This window comes from Seriola dumerili, unplaced genomic scaffold (assembly GCF_002260705.1).
Source record: "Seriola dumerili isolate Sdu_G_001 unplaced genomic scaffold, Sdu_1.0 BDQW01000035.1, whole genome shotgun sequence".
NCBI classification, from domain to species: domain Eukaryota; kingdom Metazoa; phylum Chordata; class Actinopteri; order Carangiformes; family Carangidae; genus Seriola; species Seriola dumerili.
This window is the reverse complement of record NW_019174290.1, coordinates 2,641,530-2,661,727: the sequence shown is the minus strand read 5'-3', so window position 1 is coordinate 2,661,727 and position 20,198 is coordinate 2,641,530. Positions and strand designations below refer to the sequence as shown.

Here is a 20,198-nt window from a genome sequence, read left to right as displayed (position 1 = left end):
TTAATAAATGGTTTATACCACACTATAATGTAGTTATACAGACCTATAAGGACATTTATGGGTGTTTATTCATTTGTCAGCAATTATAACGTCAATTAAGACATATATTGTTACAGGTTTACTTGTTTTACTAGTTATAGTTGTTGGCAACTACATTCATAAATATGCCTACATTATAGTGTGTTGTAAACCATTTATAAAACGTTTGTGTACTGCTTATAAATGCTAAATAGAGAGATTTAAAATGAAGTGTTACCATATAGACATACAAGCACATAATATCGTTCCACTTTAAACCAGTGAGAAGAGCGCAGAGGAAAACAGACATGAAGAAATGTCTCATGTTAAATAACCAAACTGTGCTAACTTTGGCTGAAAATACAGTCTCCTGGCAAGGTCCCATAGCTCATTGTAAGAAGCTGATTGAGAAAATAAGTTTTCAGGGCCTTTAATCTGTAGTGAAAATTTCTGTTGATTAATCAATTATTGAACCAGTTGTTTCAGCTCTAGTTCAGTCATTGGATTAGTACGGTAAATCACTACAGCCCTATAGGTCAGTGTCAGTGGTACACCTGTTGGACGTATTCTCGTGGAAAGATTCCTACTCGGCCTCGACAGCGCCCTCTCCAGGTCAGTGAACTAGAGCAGTCCAACAGGTCAATGATATCGCCGCGCAGGAAGTGGAGGTGGGCGGTTTGAGGCGGGGTGTAATCGCAGAGGGCATGAGCCAGACGAGGTTTCTAAACAAAGAGAGCAGAGCCATGACATCAGACAAACAGCTGTGTATTTAACAGAAGCTGAAGAGGTTTATTTGATGATTTGTCATACCCCCAAAACTGGCTCCAGCAGACGTGTGGAGGTTTCTCTCTCTGGGTGAGAGGGGTGAGAGTAGAGGCGGGGCGAGAGGAGGGACTCCTGAGAGCTGCTTTTATAAGGGTTAGGGTAAGGGTTACATCCAGGGTGGGACAGCAGGCGAGGGGATGAGGGAAGGTCTCTGAGGCAGACCACTTTCTCCATGGCGATGCTGTGAGTTCTGTAGAAATCCACCAGGCGGTTCAGGGAGCAAAACGACTCGTCCCAGATGCAGTACTGACCGCCTCCCTCCAGGACTCGGAAATGTTCCACCCTGTCACCATAGCTGCAGAATGAGCGTGGTGGATAGAAGAAAAGTGAGAGGGGTAGGCAGGTATGCATGCATGCTCCTTTTTTGCTCCAACACCTGCTACTGCTTCATTCCTTGGCCTGTGTCTTTGTTTAGGAATTCACACAGGTGTATTCTGCATTCTCCTGTCAGTGTAACAAATTAACTAACCTCTGTATGTGCAGGAGCATCTTCAAAATCTCCACAGGATTTCTCACTAGCAACGAACTCACATCAGTCTGCTCTGAGCAGGGGAACTATGTGAGCAATTGTGTCATTGAAGATAAAGGCAACAATGAAAGGGGGTTTAATATAGAGAGCTGAAACAATGAATGGATCAGTCGATAGACAGAAAAATAAAGTATTTTGATAATTGATTAATAAAAAAAAAGAGTAAACAATAAATCAATTAATCAAATAATAATAACCAGATCAATCAGTGATGACAAAAATACAGTATAAGAAAAACATTGTAGGACAGTTGATCATCTCGTCAACACGATCGTCGTTCATACTAAGCTGTTTAGAATTAGTGTGTATAATGGAAATGACCAAGATTGTGATAGACTGTGATGGGTGTGCACGCCGCAGGTGTAAACATGATGGATGCATATTTAGAGGTTTGGCTTCTATCTCACTAAATACACTGCAGTGTTAAGCATAATGCCAAACTGCCGTTTACCAACTGAAAAACTCTTATGAACTTTACTTGAACATTATCTCTCTCTGCTGTTCACTTTGAGGATTACACTGTGTGGTTGTGTTGTGTTAATGTCTGCCTCTGTGTGTGTGTGTGTGTGTATGTTACTAAATTAAATACACCTCATAACTCTCAGCCCCTGCAGGCAGACAGATGTGCCTTAAAACATTACTGTGTGCGCACTATGTACATGTATGTCTGTGGCATGTGTCAGTTGCGTAATGTACCTGTGTTTAATTAAAGACTGTGTAGTATTACATAATGCCCTGATTATTATTGAACACATTTCATTTTCCCTCAATGATTAAATGTGTCCCACGTCAATTTGCTGACCCAAATTACACTTCCTCCTCTATCCACACACACACACACACTTACTGTCTGCGTGGCTGTGATATTTTTAGCAGTTTTCGTAGAACATATTTAAATAGTCCGGCTCTCCCCTCTGCACACACACTCAAAGACACGTGGTTGCTATAACTTGCTAATGTGCTCAGTGTGATGGAAAACAAACATCCCACTACACACATAATGCAACAAGGAGACGCTGCTGCCTGTGTGTTTCATGCAGCACTTCTGGCTGTATAGTTAAGTCCATCAGCAAGGTGTAAAACTGTCTCTTGGTTTTAAAGGTCTGACCCAGGAGCACATGCCTATCTCTATGGCTATAAAGCAGAGCGAGGGAGGGGTGGCTCAAAGGGAATTACAGCAGCACAGCAGATTCAACACATGCAAATATAACTGCTGCATCACATCATACAAACATTTTGCATCTCATTAAAATCAAATTATGCCAATAGAGATGTTAGGTCAGTCTGCAGCATGAGATTTGACTCGACTCTGTTAGACTATTAACTCATCCTGAACAAGGATGACATATGTCTTTGCATATGTGGTGCTTTCACTGACCTAACGGAGACAGAAAAGTCTCCTGGAGCGGATTCACTCTCCCTCACCAGGAACACTCCAGTGTCCTGCCAGCGGAGACGCTGCTCAGCCTCAAGTCTCGACACCCGTCCCGCAAACCACCTATGAGAACACACACAAGCGCGTAAAGTACACCCTCCACTGCAGCTAGTACATTTTGAGAATTACAGTGTATTCATGCTGCTCTTTAAACTGACATAAGCGCGAGGAGCTTGTTATTTAAAAATCAAATCAGTTAGGCACATCAGTGCTTCCAAAGCTGCCAATCAGGACCCCAAAACGAGTTCTTAGAATGAGGCGTGACAAAATAATAGCAGAGATACTTTTCTACAATTTTTTTACATTTTTTTTTCTTATGAAATGTGGATTATTTTAACCTCTTTTGGCCTCTAAAAATGTTTTCGGGTAAAAAATTCTAAACAATCTAATGGAAGAATAATGTTTTGGTTGAACACTGAGACCACAACCTGTGATGAGGGGTCACAAGCCAAAAAGGGTCAGGGACCACTGATGTAAAAAGGTTATAATAATTAGAGCAAACCTTTTAAATAAATTCACAGAATGAATGCAAGTATTTTTATTCTAAATGGATGTTATTTTTAAATTGTACAACATATGAAGACAAATTCATTCTTTACGTATGAGGAAGGAGGGAAATGTAGTTTTCGGGCACATAGCCACGCTTCCCCTGGATCTCAGCTGTGAACCAGCAAGAATCATCCTCCATTTCTGTCACCTGCAACACACATGCACAATTATTCTTACTGTGTAAACATGCAGCCTTTGTGTTACATTTGGCAAATTTCAAACTTAACAACCTCAACACACACACACACTCTCACACACACACACACACACTCTCACACACACGTACCTTGATCATGTCCCCTTTGTGAAAACTGATCTCGTCTGTTTCTGATGCTGTAAAAGAGAAAAGAGCCACCGCCTCCATGTTAAACAGAGCGAGTAGAGTCCGCCACGAAAGTAGTTTCACCTCATGAATGAAGAGAGAGAGAGAGTACAGCTGTGTGAGTAGAGCACAGCAGGATGATAACACTGTTACAGGATGAGATAATCAGTGTGTGTGTGTGTGTGTGTGCAGTTGTTGACATCCTGCTCATTAGTTAATGAGGAGAGTTTTCTCTGCGCGTGTGTCCCTCTGTTCTTCCATGTGACCGAGTTAGACAGAGAGAGTGTGTGAACACGTGGAGGAAGTGCCCTCCATCTCCATCTCCACCTCGACCTATGACGTCTACACACTTTAAACTCCGGGGCTGTAATGAAGCATTTCCACCTGGGAAATCAGTGACAGCCGCCGGTAGAAAGCGGAAGAGACAGAGGAGAGAGAGATGAAAATAACCCTGAATAAAGTGTGAAGACCTGGAGTGTGTATGACCTGTGATTATCACAAGTCTTTGCAAAGCAGGTGCTTCCGGCAGATTCACTTGCTCAGTCGTTTTTATATTATAACGAACACGGTAAAACCAACAGCTGATTCTTTAAACTAGGGAAAAATACCAGTGAATGTACTTTTCTGTGATGCTGGTCTCATATTCCCACTACAGCCTCACGTCTCTGCAGTATAACTTGCGGTGGTATTGTACATTGTTTAATTATAATTTAATCGTCCAATTCTAATTCTTATTTGAACTACTGTATTTATACATTTACTGTGTGAGGCGGCTTCACCTGCATTTCATTCAGCTGTCAACAACAGCACAGATACAGAGGAAGTAGTGGGAGGGGTGGTGTCGGTCCAAACAGCTTTGTGCTGATGGATAAGCAGAGAAATTACACCAATTTCACAAAGATTAAACTGTACATTTATTCACAACAATTAATTTGTGCATAGAAAGTTGGATTGACAAATCTCAGCAGAATTGAGTGATGTTTTCATTAAACTGTTCATCAATGTGTAACAGACATAATTGATTTGTAAGAAACAGTAATATAAAAGTCTGCTACCTGACAAAGGTCCCTACAAAATATGTACGTTTGTTTATTTTCAAAGCTAAGGTATTATTTTTCTTCTTGACCGACTTCCCACACAAGACACATTTCAGCTGGGTTTTCTTTTTTTTTTTTGGTCATCTATCTCACGCACATCTGTATTTAATCAACACAACTTTCTACATCAGCTGTGCAGGAATGAAGCTACTGCTGATGTGTTGCTTTTGCTACAGGGTCTCTGTAGACGAGGTGTGACCGTGCCGATCGTCTCCACCCACGTGTGGATGCCCCGGCGGGGCTCAGCCTTGAGCCAATGGTGAGTAATGGATGAAATAAAGCATCAAGTTGGGTTGTAAATCCATTAGTTCAGGTCTGGTCAGGTCTCAGGTTTAGGCCTCTGCAGAACTCTACTGGTGAATTGTGACTCCCCTCTGCTGGAAGTAAAGATAAATGCTACTGCACTGTATCAATATATTAAAGACCAATCAAGATTTAATATCATATCGTGAAAAATGCAACAACGATCGACAACTCCCAGCTTGGTATTTAATGGAGCTGTAATATTGACTCAAGTAACCAACATTTCACAACAACATGGAGGCAAATGTAGCATGAGTTACATGTGTTGTTCATCACTGATAACAAACTAACATAAGGCAGTGTGTGTGTGTGTGTGTGTGTGTGTGTGTGTGTGTGTGTGTGTGTGTGTGTGTGTGTGTGTCTCAGTAACAGTCCACTATGACTTCTTGTCCTGGTTGTGTGTCTGGACGAGTGTGTGCGGCACTCGCAGTCAGTATGTCCTGCAGCAGAGAGAGGGGAGAGTTATGGACGTGGTCGCTGCTTTGAGTCAGTATGTCCAGCTGTGCGTCTAAACCCAGAGACCTCAATACCTCACACACACCAACGCACACACTGTCTCCTCCCTCTCTCACACCGTCCTTTCCCATCTCACCACAGCCTTCAGAATCAACCGCCTCTGCTCCGTCGGCAGCGATGTCTGCCTCTTTAGTGTGATCACACTTCTTCACCCCCAGTATTTTTCTGATCTCTCGCCCCCAGCCACATCCAGGCAGCTCACAGGACACCCTGGCCACTGTTACCATGGCAGCAGGTGCATCCAGTGCCTCTAACGACATAGGGCAGACCGTCTCTCTGAGCGTAATCAGGAGTTGACAGGCTTTCAGACCCACAGGCCTATCGCAGTCGACCAGACCGCTCAGTAACGCTGAGATGACTCCTTGTTCTACCAGATTATTGAGCACAGCGGCCAAATCTGACTCCACACCCCCTGTGTGTGACCCAGTGTGTGAGTGAAGCGTGTAAGTCTGATCAGAAACCACAGCGTATGGGTGTGGCAGGGCATGCTGAGAGTCTGAGCCCTTCCTGTAACCACGGTGACCTGAAAGGGCTTCGTCCAGCAGCAGCTCAGCCAGCTCCAGAGTGTGAACTTTGACCTCCCAGTCCAGATCAGCGCTGCCCAGAGAGAGGACGGAGCTCACAGAGTTCATCAGGAGAGAGGAAGGGGAGCGTGAAGAAAACCAGGCGATGAAATACCGCACAACCGCCCTCCTGGCGAATCCCTCTGTGTCCTGAGACAGAATTTCAAGCAGCCGGCTCACTACGTCAGTCTGGAGGCACACAGACAGTGAGGATTATCAATACAGTCAAGTATTTGTTATTACAAAGTGGTCGACCTGAGAGGAGCATGTTACAGTAGTCGATTCTAGATGACATGCACACATGAATGAGAATTTCTGCATCTGGCTGTTAGAAAATTGGCAAGCTTGATTTTTTTTGGTCAAGGAAGTTTTCAAACAGCTGAGATGTGCAGTAGTTAATAATTACATTTTTTTGTTGGGCAGCAGAGAGGGGGATTAAAGTGAGATCTTTTTGTCTTCCCTTTTTCTTTCCTTCATTTGTCTGATCATGTCTGTTTTCAATTATTCTGGCTGGCAGCGCTTCAGAGTTACATGAGGACACCTAAATGTAATGAATGTTGAAGTTTGTCCCACCCTAACAGGCACAAAGGAAGGTGGGGAAGGAGATGTCAGTCATGCATAGTCTGTACACTCCCATACGGTCTTGAGAAAAAGGTCTCATCAGGTAAAGTGAAAACACAGACTGTGGGCTTTACCCTGGGCGTGTAAGGCCTTAAAGGTTTATTATATACTGAGCAGGTTAGATACATTAAAGACCTGCAGCTCAAAACCGACTATTCAACTATACAAAGACATTACATGACATTAGATTTAGCTTGCAACCTCTTTGATGGTCTGCCCTAAAATATGACATCTAGCAATCTAGTCATATTTAACTTTAAGTAACTGTTTACACTCTGATAAGACTGCATACTTGGCTGTACATGTTCATGAACCAGAAAGTGTTTGTAACGATGAAACTATGACAACACCATATGTTTAGAAAGTAGGAAAGTTTAAATTCAAATCTTTCTGCCTACCTGCTCCTGTGTGAGTGCTGCCCCCTGCTGCCAGCTGTGTGCCAGTGTCTGTGCCAGTGCAGAGATGGCGCTGGCTCTCACGTAACTCTCTGGATCCTGCAGCGCCTCCCTGAGGAGAGGAGCGCTACGGCAGGCGCCCAGCAAGGCCTCGGACCCGTCGCGCACCTCCCCGGCCGATTTCACGACACCTGCCAGTTTTCCCAGAAACTCCACAGTCGAGTCTCTCACCTCCCAGCGCATGTCACACACACGTTTCTTCACCACCTCAGCGAGCTCTAACAGGGACGCACGCAACAATATGATGTCACTGACACAACATACAGCCACGAAAAGAGCAGAGTCTTGTTGTTTGTGTTGATTCAAGTGTATTTATGAGCTTCAGTGAGGAGGCCGCTGGTCAGCTTTACCTCGTCTGAGCTCGTCTGTTATAGAGGAGAGGTCTTTACACACACTCATCCACTTCACTAAGGCCTGGTAGGACTTGTGCAGCACCTGAGAAGCATAGATAGAGCGACTGTAATAATACAAAACCATATGAAGGGGGTCCAAACTCTTATGGTGTAACGGTTCAGTCGCAGTACGATGGATTGACAAAGTTATGCACGGACACACACAAACTTACAGTGGGGTCAGAGTCAGGATTGTTCAGATACTGTATCAGAACTGTGAACACCTCAATCAGCTTGTCTTTCACTCCTGAAACACACAAGGAAAATATTGATTATAATTAAATGTTCACATGACATTCGTTTTGTGTTTATACACAATTTTGTATTCTACAAATTGTTTAGACAAATCTAAACATCGATTTATTAAGTTAAATTCACTTTAATACCCAGATACAGACATTTGGACTTTGTACAGAGAAATCACTTTATGAAGTTTTGTGACACCCTGATGTACAGTATGTATTCAGTATTTACTTTAAGACTGGTGTTCATGTACAATGGATTTGTATAATGTCATGTCTCATAAGATACTTCAGTTGAAATCAAGTGAATGCTTTTTGGCACTGTGGCCGTCTTTAACATTACAATACCTATGGAGGTGGTTTGCAACAGGCCAAGTTTTACCTGGGCTGCTGCTGAGACCCGTCAGAGCCTCTAGAGCACTTTTCTGAACTTTGCCACTGCCGATTACATTCCTGAAAACCTCAGGACAGCCGGCGGGTGAGGAGGAAGAGTCACCACTGCAGATCCTTAACAATGACACAACTGCAGTGACAATTACAGCTGGAGGACAGGGGAGTAAGTCAGGAGGCTGAGGGAAGAAAAGAGAGACGGTGACGGTTAAGAAATAAAGTCCATTTCCTCCTCTGTATTCTCAGATGTCTCTGCAGTCTCACCACGAGCGTGATCTGTGGTGTGTTTGTCAGACAGACACAGATGATAGAGATGCAGGGGGTTTTACTCTTCAGCTGCTCCACCACTGAAAACTGATGCTCTTCTACTGCAGGAAGAGAAACAGATAATGTATAAGCCACATAGATGCTAAACAACACACTTTCAGGAGTATGTGTATATCTCCGTGTGTTACCTTCAGTGTTTGTGCCAAGAAGAGCCTGACCAGTTATTATGTCGAGGGGTAGCAGTAGTATTCTCACAGCCCGGGCTGTGTGGACAGTGTCCCTGAACAGGAACACAGGAAAAAGAAACTAATCTCGAGAATCAAGCCTCTACAAACTGAGGTTGTGGTGGTGAGGCCGAACCAGCATGCTGTGAGAGTGTGAAGTTATTCTGCTTACTGATGGCCTCTGCGGAGGAAAGCAGCTGCAGCCTGAATGAGGTCAGAGGGTTTGTTCATAGCCAACATGGACGACAGAAGACGGGTGACGTGTCGGTCTGGGACGCATTCATCAGAGCTGGAGGTGCTGAAGACAGATGTCAGAATCAGATCAGTAGTATTTTGACTTACTTTGAACTTAGTCATTCTGAGTTGTCCACGATGGAGAGGAGCTTTTGACGACATCCTCCTCTCCATGACTACAAGAAGAGGGCCGAGCTTCAAACCCGAGGACTGAGGAAAACATGGAGAAACATTTAAAGCTGAACCCACTCATTAGAGGTTGCCTTGATTTTATTATCGTCACAGCACTTTTTTTTTTTTCTTTTTACATAATGTTTATGCAGCAGCAGTTTTATCAGTTTACAGATGTGTCCCAAATCCATACTGCATAATCAATTCTCGATTTGGGAATGTGCTGTTGATGGACATCGTTTTGTCCCCCATCCTCCTCACCATCTGTGTCAATATGACTGATCTCTGTCATCTGTGTAAAGTCAGAGCGACACATAAAGCCCAGATTATTTTACCCGGACTCCCAGCATGCTTTGCACAAGGAGTTCAAGTTACTTTCATCAGGTTTTACCTCCGCTGACAATTACATGAACCATTTTATCAGCTATTAGATTTTTAGACAAAGTGTAAACTGGCCAATCAGTTTTTTGTGGATGGAACCTGGTTGCACCCTAATTTTCATTCTCCTGTATTTTTTCTCAGTTTTGGGGATCGAATTGTGTATCATGTGTATTTTTTTAATTTATTGTCATTGTTGCATATATTGCCACATTTATTGTTCACGTGACAACTGTCTTCAAACCAAATTGCCCCTAGGAAACATTAAAGCTCTTTAAAGCTCTGCTCGACTGTGTCTGCATCCACATGAGAGAGCTGGTCTACCTGTATGCAGCCAGAACAATGTCCATCAGAGGCAGCGTGAGTTGACTGTAGCCGGCTGTCACCAGCTCCTCCAGGGGGTCTGCGACTGTCTGGAGCAGCTGGTCCCGGAGACGAGGTCTGGCCTGGGTCAGGAGCAGGCCCAGCAGTTTGAGGGTCTGCAGGCTCCGACGGAGCCGTGTGTTTTCTGTGGGAACCAGTGACTCCTTGAGGTACTTTGAGGTCGCCACGACAACAGCAGTGTAATCTTGGCTGGTTTTCATGGTGACAACTGAGCGCTCTATGTCTGTGATGGAGGCTTGTGTCTTCTCGTCGTCCCCGTGCTTCTTACCCACGCCGTTACATCCTGCAGACAACACTGGCTGAAAGAACAGCAGGATGTGGGCGAGCATTTGATTGGCAGCTGAGGCAACAAATAGACTTGTGTCTGTCTGGAGTCGTAGGAGCGGCGCAATGAAATCTGGAAAATCAAACACAAAAAGCACCTGTATCAGGATGCGTCAGAATTTAAATCATGATGTGGTAAATTTGTGGCCTACAGTGAATCTTCAGTCCTTAATATTTGCTGTCTCTCTCTCATTAAATTGTCTTCTTGAACAATATAAAGTGTGAGGAGAAGAGGTCTCGTTTCCTACATGATGAGTCACCTGCTTGTACGAAGAAACTGAGAGCCTTTGAGTGCTGCAGCATGCTCCTTAAGCCCTGAATCCAGCCAATCCGTATACAGGGATCCTCCCAGAGACCCGCTTCATGCCAGTGCTGATGGTTAAAGGCAAGGTCCAGAACAGAGCACTCCTGCAGCAGGAGGGGGTGGGGGGTGGGGGGCATCACCAGAGTCAGATTACAGTCAGTGCCGGTTGGCTTTAGAGCAAGTTGTGATAACAGATTAGTAAAAGGTACAAAGTGTCATAACTTCTACCTGAAGCATTTTGAAGCCGTCCTCAGTGGCAGCCATTAAACCGGAGAGTTTGAGAGTGAAGGAGATGACCGCGGGGTCTGATGATGTTTTGTGAACCACAGAGGACATGAACTCAAGTAGACATGGGTAGGCCTTCAGCAGAGATCCCCCTTCATCAGGGGAAAAAAAATGGACATGAAGCAGAGATACAGATTTATTATACATCAATCTATCCAGGGCTGGAACAACCCTCAAGAGAAACTGTTTAGGAATATGCACCATGTAAGCATAATATCAAGAGAAATAATAAAGGTACCCCTCCCATCCACAATGCAGGAGCCATCTCAAGGACTTTTAGAATTTCGTTTAGAGTTGAAACAATCAGCCGATTAGTCAATTAGTCGATTGACAGAAAATGAATCTGCTATTTTTTGATAACTGATTATTCTTGTCGGTCACTTTTCAAGCAAAAATGCCAAACAACCACTGATCCCAGCTTCTCAAATTCAGACCTGAAACTGTTGGTACATTAATCGAGTAATCAAATGATAAAAAATTTTTTAAGTACCCGCAGCTATTTTGATAATCGATCAATAATCTCTGGTTCAAATTTGTCAGTTGATTATAGTGAATATATTTTGGAAAGTTGGATGAACAAAGAAAGCAATTTTAATATTTTACCTTCAGATCTGGGAGGTTAAGACGAGGACTGTCTCTATTGTCTAACATTTTATAGATTAAACAATTAGTTGAAAAAATAATAGTCAATGATAATAATTGGTGATGAAAGCAACTGTAGTCTGTGATGGAGGCAGCTCAGTTTCAGCTGATGCTGTGATTTAGTGGTGCACATTTTTTAACCATAGCCACATGAAAACTCCCTCGGGTTTGTTTTTTCAGTTGTGCAGCAGTCCTGAAGGTATTTTGCAGATATTTAGCAGGATAATGAACTGTCATAAACCTTTAACCTTTGGGGATTTGGTAACCCAGCCTTGTATCTAAACAGCTAATTTTAAAACCACTTCAATTCACTTCTCACAACAATAACTCCAGTCTTTGGATCCACAAAGTGTCTAAAAAACAGCACACACCTTGAGAGGTCAGAGAGAGAGAAATGGAGTTGGTGGAAGTGTAGGAAAGCAGCAGCAGGGGAGGACAGGAGTTCAGTACTAACCAGCTTCAGTGAGCCCTGTGAACCAGTCCAGCAGTTTCTCCAGGCTGGTGTCATCGGGCAGAGACCTCCCCGAGTTCCCCAGCACCTCGCAGACCCGGGGCAGCAGCGACACACACTCTCTGTCCATGGTTCTAACTAACCTCTGTGTTGTGTGTGTGTGTGTGTCGGTGTGTGTGTTAATAAACCCTCTGGATGGTTTGCAGCAGACAGGTCACTGATAACGTCACAGCATACACATATCTGGAAATATAGCAGGAATATAGCTAAGTTTTGTAGTGTAGCTAAAACAAATATAAACCTGTGGTGGGTGTTTTCTGGTAGTTTTAGTACACGTCCATCTCGCGGGAAATAGTTTCGGATGTGCCGGTGTGTGGCTTCCCTCTTCTTTCTTGGTTCAGTGTAAAATGTGAAGGTTGTAATTAAAGGCAGCGGCGCAGTTTCCTGATCTGTACACATGTGGATAGGTCAAATTGTATATCCGAGCACCACATACCGCCGGTCCCCATGGTTTACGACTTTACGCTTCCCGTGCAGCGCGTCTTGCCTCCGATCAGGTTCCGGTGTTACGTTTCCGTCGCATCGTCCATTTTCACGTAGTCGCACATGGTGCCACACCGGCCGAACACCGCCAGCCTCTTCGTTTTTAGGATTTTTGCTCCGTTGTAGCGAGAAATCCGTCTCGTACTGCTGTTAAATGCAAGATACGGTGGATATGGTGGACGACCCCGAGTATGAAGAGGAGGAGCCTTCCTTCAGCGACCCCGAGGACTTCGTGGATGATGTCGAGGATGAGGGTGAGCGGCAGCAGGAAAAACGCCGGCTTTCTGGCCTATTGCTAACAGTTAGCTAAGAGCTGTACTAACGGGCTCAATGGTGGGGGTACTACAGATGCTAGGAAGCTCGCTTGTCACTTTGCCCAACAGACTACTTAGTAATCGTAGGAGACTGACTACGCAACAATAGTAACCAGTTATAAAGAAACTCCCCCATTTGAATTGAAAGTAATCTCAAATCCAGCTAACATTAGCCGATGTTATCTCAGTTCATTTAACGCCCACTGACGCCTCACCCAGACCCCAGACAACCTCTCAACCGTGGCCTTGTCGCTGTTATTTGGGGAATTTAAAACGCATATTAGCAAGTTGAAGCTAACGGGAAACATTTTCTAGCAGATGAATGAAAATTAAGGCCGAGACCTCCACTGCGACCCTGCAGTCCGTGGTTTGCATGAAGCAGCTGGTAATAAAAGATAGGTTTCACATCCGTAAAACGTTAATCCTCACCCTGAGTGGAGGGGAGTTGGCTCTCAACCCTTCACATAAAACGTGAACTAACTGCACATCAGTTTGACCCCAGTCTTGTCCTTAACTAAGGTGTTTTGTGGTATTGCTTGTCCAAAACAGACTCCAGGGATTTCTGGAAATTCCTCAGCTTAATGAGAAATTGAGTAATACACTGAGCTGCCAGGGAATTAGCTCCACGTAGTTAAATACAGTCTAAGATAACAGACCTGCAGTAAATCTACCGTTAGACTGGTTATAATATTCAGGCTTTGTAGAAACTGATTTTAGAGAGGTTTTGTTTTAACTTAATGGTGAACTAAGGCTGTTGTATGTGGTGCTATTGAATCTAGAGCAGCCACTAATGATTATTTTTATTTTCAAGTAACTGATTACTTTCTCAATTACTCATTTGGTCAATAAAATCCAAGAAAAAAAAATCACACAAAGCCCAAAGACATCTCAGTAACTGTGATATATGACAAAGAAAAGTATCAAATACTCACATTTGTGAAGCAGGAGACAAAAGTATTTTTAGCTTTTGCCTGAAATATAATTGACATCAATTAACTGCCTAAATATTGTAGTTCAAATTGTATCCTACTTATTTGTACTGAAATAACATTTCGTTAACGCATTTGTGTCAATGATGGAGGCCACATAATAAAGTCACTTCTCTGTATATAGTTCACCAGTGCCATAAACTACTGCCACTCTTGCATTGAACTGTATTTGTTTTAGCAAGGTGTCCCTAATTAATTGTGTGGTTTATCATTCACTTTAAAAAAGTTAGTAATTTAGTCCATGGGTGACTATGTTCATCACAGTGCACCATCACTGGGACAGTTACTTTTACAGTTTTGACAGACCATCATAACAATGACCACGTGGTATCTTCCAAAGGATGTCAGCTGTCTTGTGTAGTTTTGAATTTAAGAGGCCATGAAAATGTATTGGGAGGCCCCCAGACCTATCAGATAAGAGATTAACATCAATGCTGCACACCCTGATCCCCCTCCTTCTCCTCTTCTCTTCAGAGCTCCTGGATGACATCCTGAGGGAGAAGCCCCAGGAGGCTGACGGCATAGACTCGGTGGTGGTGGTGGACAACGTTCCTCAGGTGGGACCAGAACGTTTGGAGAAACTCAAGAACGTCATACACAAGATTTTCTCCAAGTTTGGCAAGATCACTACTGAGTTCTACCCAGAGGCTGATGGTCTGACCAAAGGGTATGATCCTGTCGTCTCATACGTGTGATTGGTTTCTGTTCTGTTATGCCTCTGTACTGCCTTAATGTTGAGTTTTAGGATGTAAAACATACTCTCTTTTTTTTCATGTAGGTACATCTTCCTGGAATATGCTGCTCCTACTCAGGCCCTCGAGGCAGTGAAGAATGCAGATGGATACAAACTCGATAAACAGCATACATTCAGGGTCAACCTCTTCACCGACTTTGACAAGTGAGTGTGCGTTGTCAAGCAAGACATGCCGTAAATGTAAATACAGATGTGTAGGATACAAGAAGATTAACTTTCTGTCCTCGTTTTCTCAGGTACATGAACATCAGTGATGAGTGGGAAACTCCAGAGAAGCAGCCTTTCAAAGATTTTGTGAGTGTTTGCTGTAACAGATTCTCTTTACTATTCATTGTCTTAATTTTGGTAAACATGTAACCCACATGGCCATTTTGACACAACCCTATTAAAATGGCCGCCCAATTTTAACAAGCCAAATAAAATGTCAGAATGCTTTAAGCTCCATTAACTCTGAACGTTTGTCTGTTCAGGGTAATATGCGTCACTGGATTGAGGACCCAGACTGTCGTGACCAGTACAGTGTGATCTACGAAGCTGGAGAGAGGACCGCCATTTTTTCCAATGATGCTAAGGAACCAATCACAGTCGAAGAGAGAGCAGTAAGTAGTTGATCACACCTGGAAATGCAGGACTTAAAGAGTCTTATCAAACATGATTCATCTGCACTGGTTGGTTTGCCGACTAACTTTGTCTTTGTGTCTCGATGCAGCGCTGGACAGAGACGTACGTGCGCTGGTCTCCCAAAGGCACCTATCTGGCCACATTCCACCAACGTGGCATTGCATTGTGGGGTGGCGAGAAGTTCAAACAGATTCAGAGGTTCAGCCATCAGGGCGTGTCCCTCATCGACTTCTCACCATGTGAGAGGTAATGAGCATTTCTTTTTAGCAGCACTGACACTTTGGTACCTGACAAGGTGCATTTTACATGCATGTGTGTACATAGATGCACATAGATGCACTATGAACTAGATTCACATAAAAGTCTGATTAAATTTTTTCTGCTTTTTAAAAACGTGCACAGACATTGAGCTAGTGCCTTCATCGGCACACAGCAGCATTTTCTTATTTAGAAAGAAAACCAATAGAATATAATTTAAAAAGATAAAGCATTTATAATTAATCTCGTGCGGTCTTGTATCTCATGGTTTATGACAATGATCTGGCGATGGCGTGAGATGCGGTATCGTATGATGGATCATTTCTGAAACCTACATGTGTGGTTGTGATGCCATGCAGGTATGTGGTGACCTTCAGTCCACTGATGGACACCAAGGAGGACCCGCAGGCCATCATCATCTGGGACATTCTGACCGGACAGAAGAAGAGAGGCTTCCACTGCGAGAGCTCTGCACACTGGCCCATATTTAAGTCAGTTCACTACATCCTTCTCTTTTCTTTTAGAAAATTGTACTCAATTTCAACATCACTGATTTTGCATTTTTAGTGTTGTGGCGGTTTGAATGGACTCTAATGTTATTTCTTTGTTCTCAGATGGAGCCATGATGGAAAGTTCTTTGCCAGGATGACCCCTGACACGCTGAGCATCTATGAAACTCCAGTAAGTAGACTTACGAAAAGCATGATGCTGCTGTTTTTGTAAAGTGTGCAAGTGACATTACAGCCATGTTTCTGCTCCTTCCAGTCTATGGGCTTGCTCGACAAGAAGAGTCTCAAGATTACCGGGATCAAGTAAGAGTCCTTGTTAATGATTTCATGAATTGCTTCTTATAATTACACGTCAATTGTGAGAATGTTCTGTGTGGATATTTTGACAAGACTTTGCATGTTTGTGTCTACAGGGACTTCTCATGGTCTCCTGGTGACAACATCATAGCATTCTGGGTACCTGAGGACAAAGACATCCCAGCCAGAGTGACTCTGATGCAGTTGCCTTCCCGTCAGGAGATCAGGGTCCGCAACCTCTTCAACGTTGTCGACTGCAAACTGCACTGGCAGAGGAACGGGGATTACCTGTGTGTGAAAGTGGACAGGACTCCTAAAGGAACACAGGTACACAGAGGGAGAGAGAAGGAGGGGGAACAGACGGAAGCTGACTGATTAAAAATGAAATGCTAAACCTAGTGGTTGTTTTTTTTTCTTTTTCAGGGCGTGGTTACCAACTTTGAAATCTTCCGCATGAGAGAGAAGCAGGTTCCTGTTGATGTGGTGGAGATGAAGGGTAAGAACAAAACAAACACAAAAAGTAACTGTGGTTGTTTCCTAATGAAAAAAAGAACCCTGATCTATTGTTTGATATTTGTGTTTCCAGAAAGCATCATAGCTTTTGCATGGGAGCCCAACGGCAGCAAGTTTGCTGTTCTCCACGGAGAGTCTCCCAGAATCAACGCCTCCTTCTATCATGTCAAAAACAACGGCAAGATTGAACTCATAAGTGAGTAGATCGGACACACATGCGGACTGTCCTGTTGACACTATGTTACACATTCAACGACACCCCATAAACGTCCACTGAATGTGCCGTCGTGTCCTTTATCTACAGAGATGTTTGACAAGCAGCAGGCCAACAGCATCTTCTGGAGCCCCCAGGGACAGTTCATGGTGCTGGCTGGACTCAGGAGGTCAGTTAAATCTGTATGTGTGTGGGGAACGACACAAGAAGCCGATGATGACAAACTAAATAACTTTTCTGACACCTCGTATGAGAGCTACGCTCCTGATTCTAACTCTGGTCTGAGGCTCACAGTATTTGCTCTTGTGTGTGTGTGTGTGTGTGTGTGTGTGTGTCTGCACTGATGAACAACTTTGTGTGTGTGTGACCTTCACTTCATCTCTCTGTGTGCAGTATGAACGGAGCCCTTGCCTTTGTGGACACGTCAGACTGCACTATGATGTACATAGCAGAGCACTACATGGCCTCTGACGTGGAGTGGGACCCAACCGGTCGCTACGTCGTCACCTCCGTCTCCTGGTGGAGCCACAAGGTACACACTGCTCCTCTCTCACCTGACCAGTTCCCTCTCGATGGGTTGAAATGAATTCTGACCGTGGCCTGCTCTTGCGTCTAGGTGGACAATGCGTACTGGCTGTGGACGTTCCAGGGCCGTCTTCTTCAGAAGAACAACAAGGACCGCTTCTGTCAGCTGCTGTGGAGACCCAGACCACCCACCCTGCTCAGTGCAGACCAGATCAAGGTACCATTGTTTCTAACCATCCATCATTACAATATATATACTCACATCTATGTATGTGTGTGGAGCCAGTGATGACAAAATTAACTTTTCTGACACCTCGTATGAGAGCTGCACTGCAGCTCCTGATTCTAACTCTGATCTGAGGCTCACGGCCACAACACCCTCTGTATTATTACAGCACATATTTGAAATTGTGTTGGTTATTTCATGATAAATCACACTCATGATTTGTGGACATGTAATCTCCCTTTACAGTAAGTATTCCTCTGTCTCTTGCAGTTGATCAAGAAGGATCTCAAGAAATACTCAAAGATCTTTGAGCAGAAGGATCGTCTGAGCCAGTCCAAGGCTTCGAAGGTTTGACCCGTTCCGTTTTGTTTATCTCTATCTAACCTGGATTTTGTGTTGGGAATGATGCTCTTACAAGTATTTTGGTCACTTCTAATATTTTGATCTCCATCTTTAGCCATTTAAGAGCAGATGATTAATGTGTGTGTAAAAAATTTCGTTTTAAGACGAAGAGCATCTTTATCTCTCAGGAAGACTTCAAAGCTCTTAAACCCGAACTGTGTCACCACAGTTTTCAAAATAAAATTGAACTTAATCATTCTAGTGATTAAATGAAAAAAGCTGAATGTTTAGACGCCCTAACACTAGTCTGTTATAAAGCCAACTTTGGGGTCATGAAACAAGGATTATGCTGTTGTTACTTGCACAAACAGAGACAGCGCTTTAACACAATAATCTGAATGTGTGTGTCTGTGTGTGAGTAGGAGCTGGTGGACAAGCGCCGGTCCATGATGGAGGACTACCGCCGCTACAGGGAGACAGCGCTGCAGATCTACCAGGAACAGAAGAGCATCCGCCTCGAGCTCAGAGGAGGTGTGACCTCTCACTTTAACACTCTGAAACCTTCACTCGCTTCCCTCGACAGTCTTTACTTTTATCTAAGGAAATGTCTGACATGTTTTGTTTTTTTGTGTGTGTGTGTGTGTGTGTGTTTTCTAGGAGTGGACACCGATGAGCTGGACAGCAATGTGGACGACTGGGAGGAGGAGACCATTGAGTTTTTTATCAACGAAGAAATCATTCCCCTTGGAGATCTGTAGTCCCCTACGCAGGTAACACTTGCATAATGCTGCACATGCACATTGTTTGAAACGTCCAACACACAATTATGATTATTGGAACAACTTTATTCATAAATTGTGTCTATGTGTTGTCTGTGGTCAGTTGTTTGTCCTTTTTAAAAGGGTCACCCATATTACAAACAACCCCAATATTTTCTCATTTACCCTCAGTTGTATCTGACCGTGAATATTTGCCACCTCCCCAATACGAATGGAGGTGAATGGAGTTTAGATGTGACGCTCAAAGCAAAACTGCTCTCAGTAAAACTGTCTCCTGAAGTAGCGTCAACAGTTCTCAGACTGTTTACTCTGCTGAAGTGGACCAACTCAGTCAGTCCTTGTGCAGCTACTGAATTTGATGAATGAACGAAACGTTTATTCAACAACATGGAACAACAAAATGAGTCACATTTCGTTGTCTGCCTTATATAATGAATTGGGCCTTTTGAAGATTGACAACTGCATTATGTGTATTACTCCCTCTTACCCTGTTTTTGTAAATGGCCCAGAATGGGAACACACACTCTACATTCTCAATCTGAATTGAACTTGTTCTCTCTCTTGTCTCAGTCCATCCGTTTTTGTGTGGAAGGAGGAGAGAGGAACTGTGTCATTGATTGGAGAAGGACGACGACCACGCTGTGAATCTTGAGGTTCATCTCAAGCCTCAACCTTCAACATTAGCGACACCATCGAAGCACGCCTTTGCGGATCTGCTGTCACATCGAGGGACGAGAGAGGATACTTTGTATTGAATATTTTCTCTTTGTCTCTCACCATCATCCGCCCCATTTTTTTTTTCTCTGTGGAACTTGATATTTAGTAATACTGCCTCCATTTTTCTATTCACCAATTGGAGTCGATCAGTCTAACCGCAGCCCCGTCTCTGATTGGACCTTGTTCTTCCTCTTGAGGTTGATTTCTGAACTAGCTTCACCATGCTAGTGTGTTATCACAGGGCAGCACAGAGTGCCATACCAATGGGGGGTGGAGGTGTTGTGACTAAACAAGTAGCCTTGTTAAGAAATGCGTTGATGTGGCGCTATAGTGGCTTGTATCCTCCTCCTTTCAGACTAGGCTTTCACACAGGGAGGGGTTGTGCAGTGGGAATAACTTTAAATAAACATTCAAACTCAGTAATACCGAGCTCTGTCTTAGTGTTTGGTTCTTTATTATAGAGGTAATTATCTGCTCTCCTGTTCTGCTCAGAATCCAGCTGATCGCAACCATTGAGCTAAATACACAGGTAGTTCTGAAAGAAATAGTAGATAAATTGATAGTGAATTAAAAAAAACAACCATTTTGATCATTTCAGGCAAAAGTTCCAAAAATTCTGGGGTTCGAGCTTCTCAAATGTTAGTTTGGTGCTTTTTCGGTTTTAATATAATTGTAA

At 43.6% G+C, this 20,198-nt stretch overlaps 3 protein-coding genes across 3 annotated transcripts; 1 reads left to right on the top strand and 2 right to left on the bottom strand.

Annotated features, from left to right (window-relative positions):
* Positions 1–230: 230 nt before the first annotated feature.
* On the bottom strand, positions 231–3,867 carry LOC111216690 (GRB2-related adapter protein-like). Its single transcript, XM_022738306.1, has 5 exons — positions 3,643–3,867; positions 3,407–3,504; positions 2,751–2,870; positions 829–1,138; positions 231–740 (listed from the first exon to the last, which is right to left on the bottom strand). Exons 1-5 carry the CDS (start codon positions 3,718–3,720, stop codon positions 561–563), a joined length of 786 nt encoding a protein of 261 aa, XP_022594027.1. The 5' UTR covers positions 3,721–3,867; the 3' UTR covers positions 231–560.
* Positions 3,868–5,440: 1,573 nt separating this feature from the next.
* Positions 5,441–12,270, bottom strand: brat1 (BRCA1 associated ATM activator 1). The gene is made up of 12 exons (XM_022738074.1): positions 11,925–12,270; positions 10,772–10,920; positions 10,500–10,647; positions 9,856–10,312; positions 8,921–9,046; positions 8,713–8,804; positions 8,522–8,625; positions 8,250–8,436; positions 7,799–7,872; positions 7,584–7,668; positions 7,177–7,451; positions 5,441–6,346 (listed from the first exon to the last, which is right to left on the bottom strand). The coding sequence occupies exons 1-12, from the start codon at positions 12,049–12,051 to the stop codon at positions 5,441–5,443; spliced, it is 2,730 nt and encodes a 909-aa protein (XP_022593795.1). The 5' UTR covers positions 12,052–12,270.
* Positions 12,271–12,495: 225 nt separating this feature from the next.
* eif3b (eukaryotic translation initiation factor 3 subunit B) lies at positions 12,496–19,952 on the top strand. Its single transcript, XM_022738130.1, has 19 exons — positions 12,496–12,718; positions 14,242–14,434; positions 14,546–14,665; positions 14,758–14,815; positions 14,992–15,120; positions 15,231–15,388; positions 15,760–15,891; positions 16,015–16,081; positions 16,166–16,212; positions 16,323–16,533; positions 16,630–16,702; positions 16,793–16,915; positions 17,024–17,102; positions 17,327–17,465; positions 17,550–17,675; positions 17,955–18,032; positions 18,449–18,557; positions 18,684–18,796; positions 19,376–19,952. The coding sequence occupies exons 1-18, from the start codon at positions 12,619–12,621 to the stop codon at positions 18,782–18,784; spliced, it is 2,043 nt and encodes a 680-aa protein (XP_022593851.1). The 5' UTR covers positions 12,496–12,618; the 3' UTR covers positions 18,785–18,796; positions 19,376–19,952.
* The last annotated feature ends 246 nt before the right edge of the window (positions 19,953–20,198 follow it).

Bases quoted from the DNA above. Each gene is read 5' to 3' on its own strand.
- LOC111216690 (XM_022738306.1), bottom strand. From the start codon at position 3,720: ATGGAGGCGGTGGCTCTTTTCTCTTTTACAGCATCAGAAACAGACGAG. The intron at 3,505-3,642 runs GTACGTGTGTGT...TGTGTGTTGCAG, and splicing joins ACAAAGGGGACATGATCAAG to GTGACAGAAATGGAGGATGA. The intron at 1,139-2,750 runs GTCAGTGAAAGC...CTCATTCTGCAG, and splicing joins GACTTTTCTGTCTCCGTTAG to CTATGGTGACAGGGTGGAAC.
- brat1 (XM_022738074.1), bottom strand. From the start codon at position 12,051: ATGGACAGAGAGTGTGTGTCGCTGCTGCCCCGGGTCTGCGAGGTGCTG. The intron at 10,921-11,924 runs GTTAGTACTGAA...CCCCTGATGAAG, and splicing joins CACAGGGCTCACTGAAGCTG to GGGGATCTCTGCTGAAGGCC. The intron at 10,313-10,499 runs GTGACTCATCAT...TTGATTTTCCAG, and splicing joins CAGTTTCTTCGTACAAGCAG to ATTTCATTGCGCCGCTCCTA.
- eif3b (XM_022738130.1), top strand. From the start codon at position 12,619: ATGCAAGATACGGTGGATATGGTGGACGACCCCGAGTATGAAGAGGAG. The intron at 16,082-16,165 runs GTAAGTAGACTT...TGCTCCTTCCAG, and splicing joins TGAGCATCTATGAAACTCCA to TCTATGGGCTTGCTCGACAA. The intron at 16,916-17,023 runs GTGAGTAGATCG...CTTTATCTACAG, and splicing joins CGGCAAGATTGAACTCATAA to AGATGTTTGACAAGCAGCAG.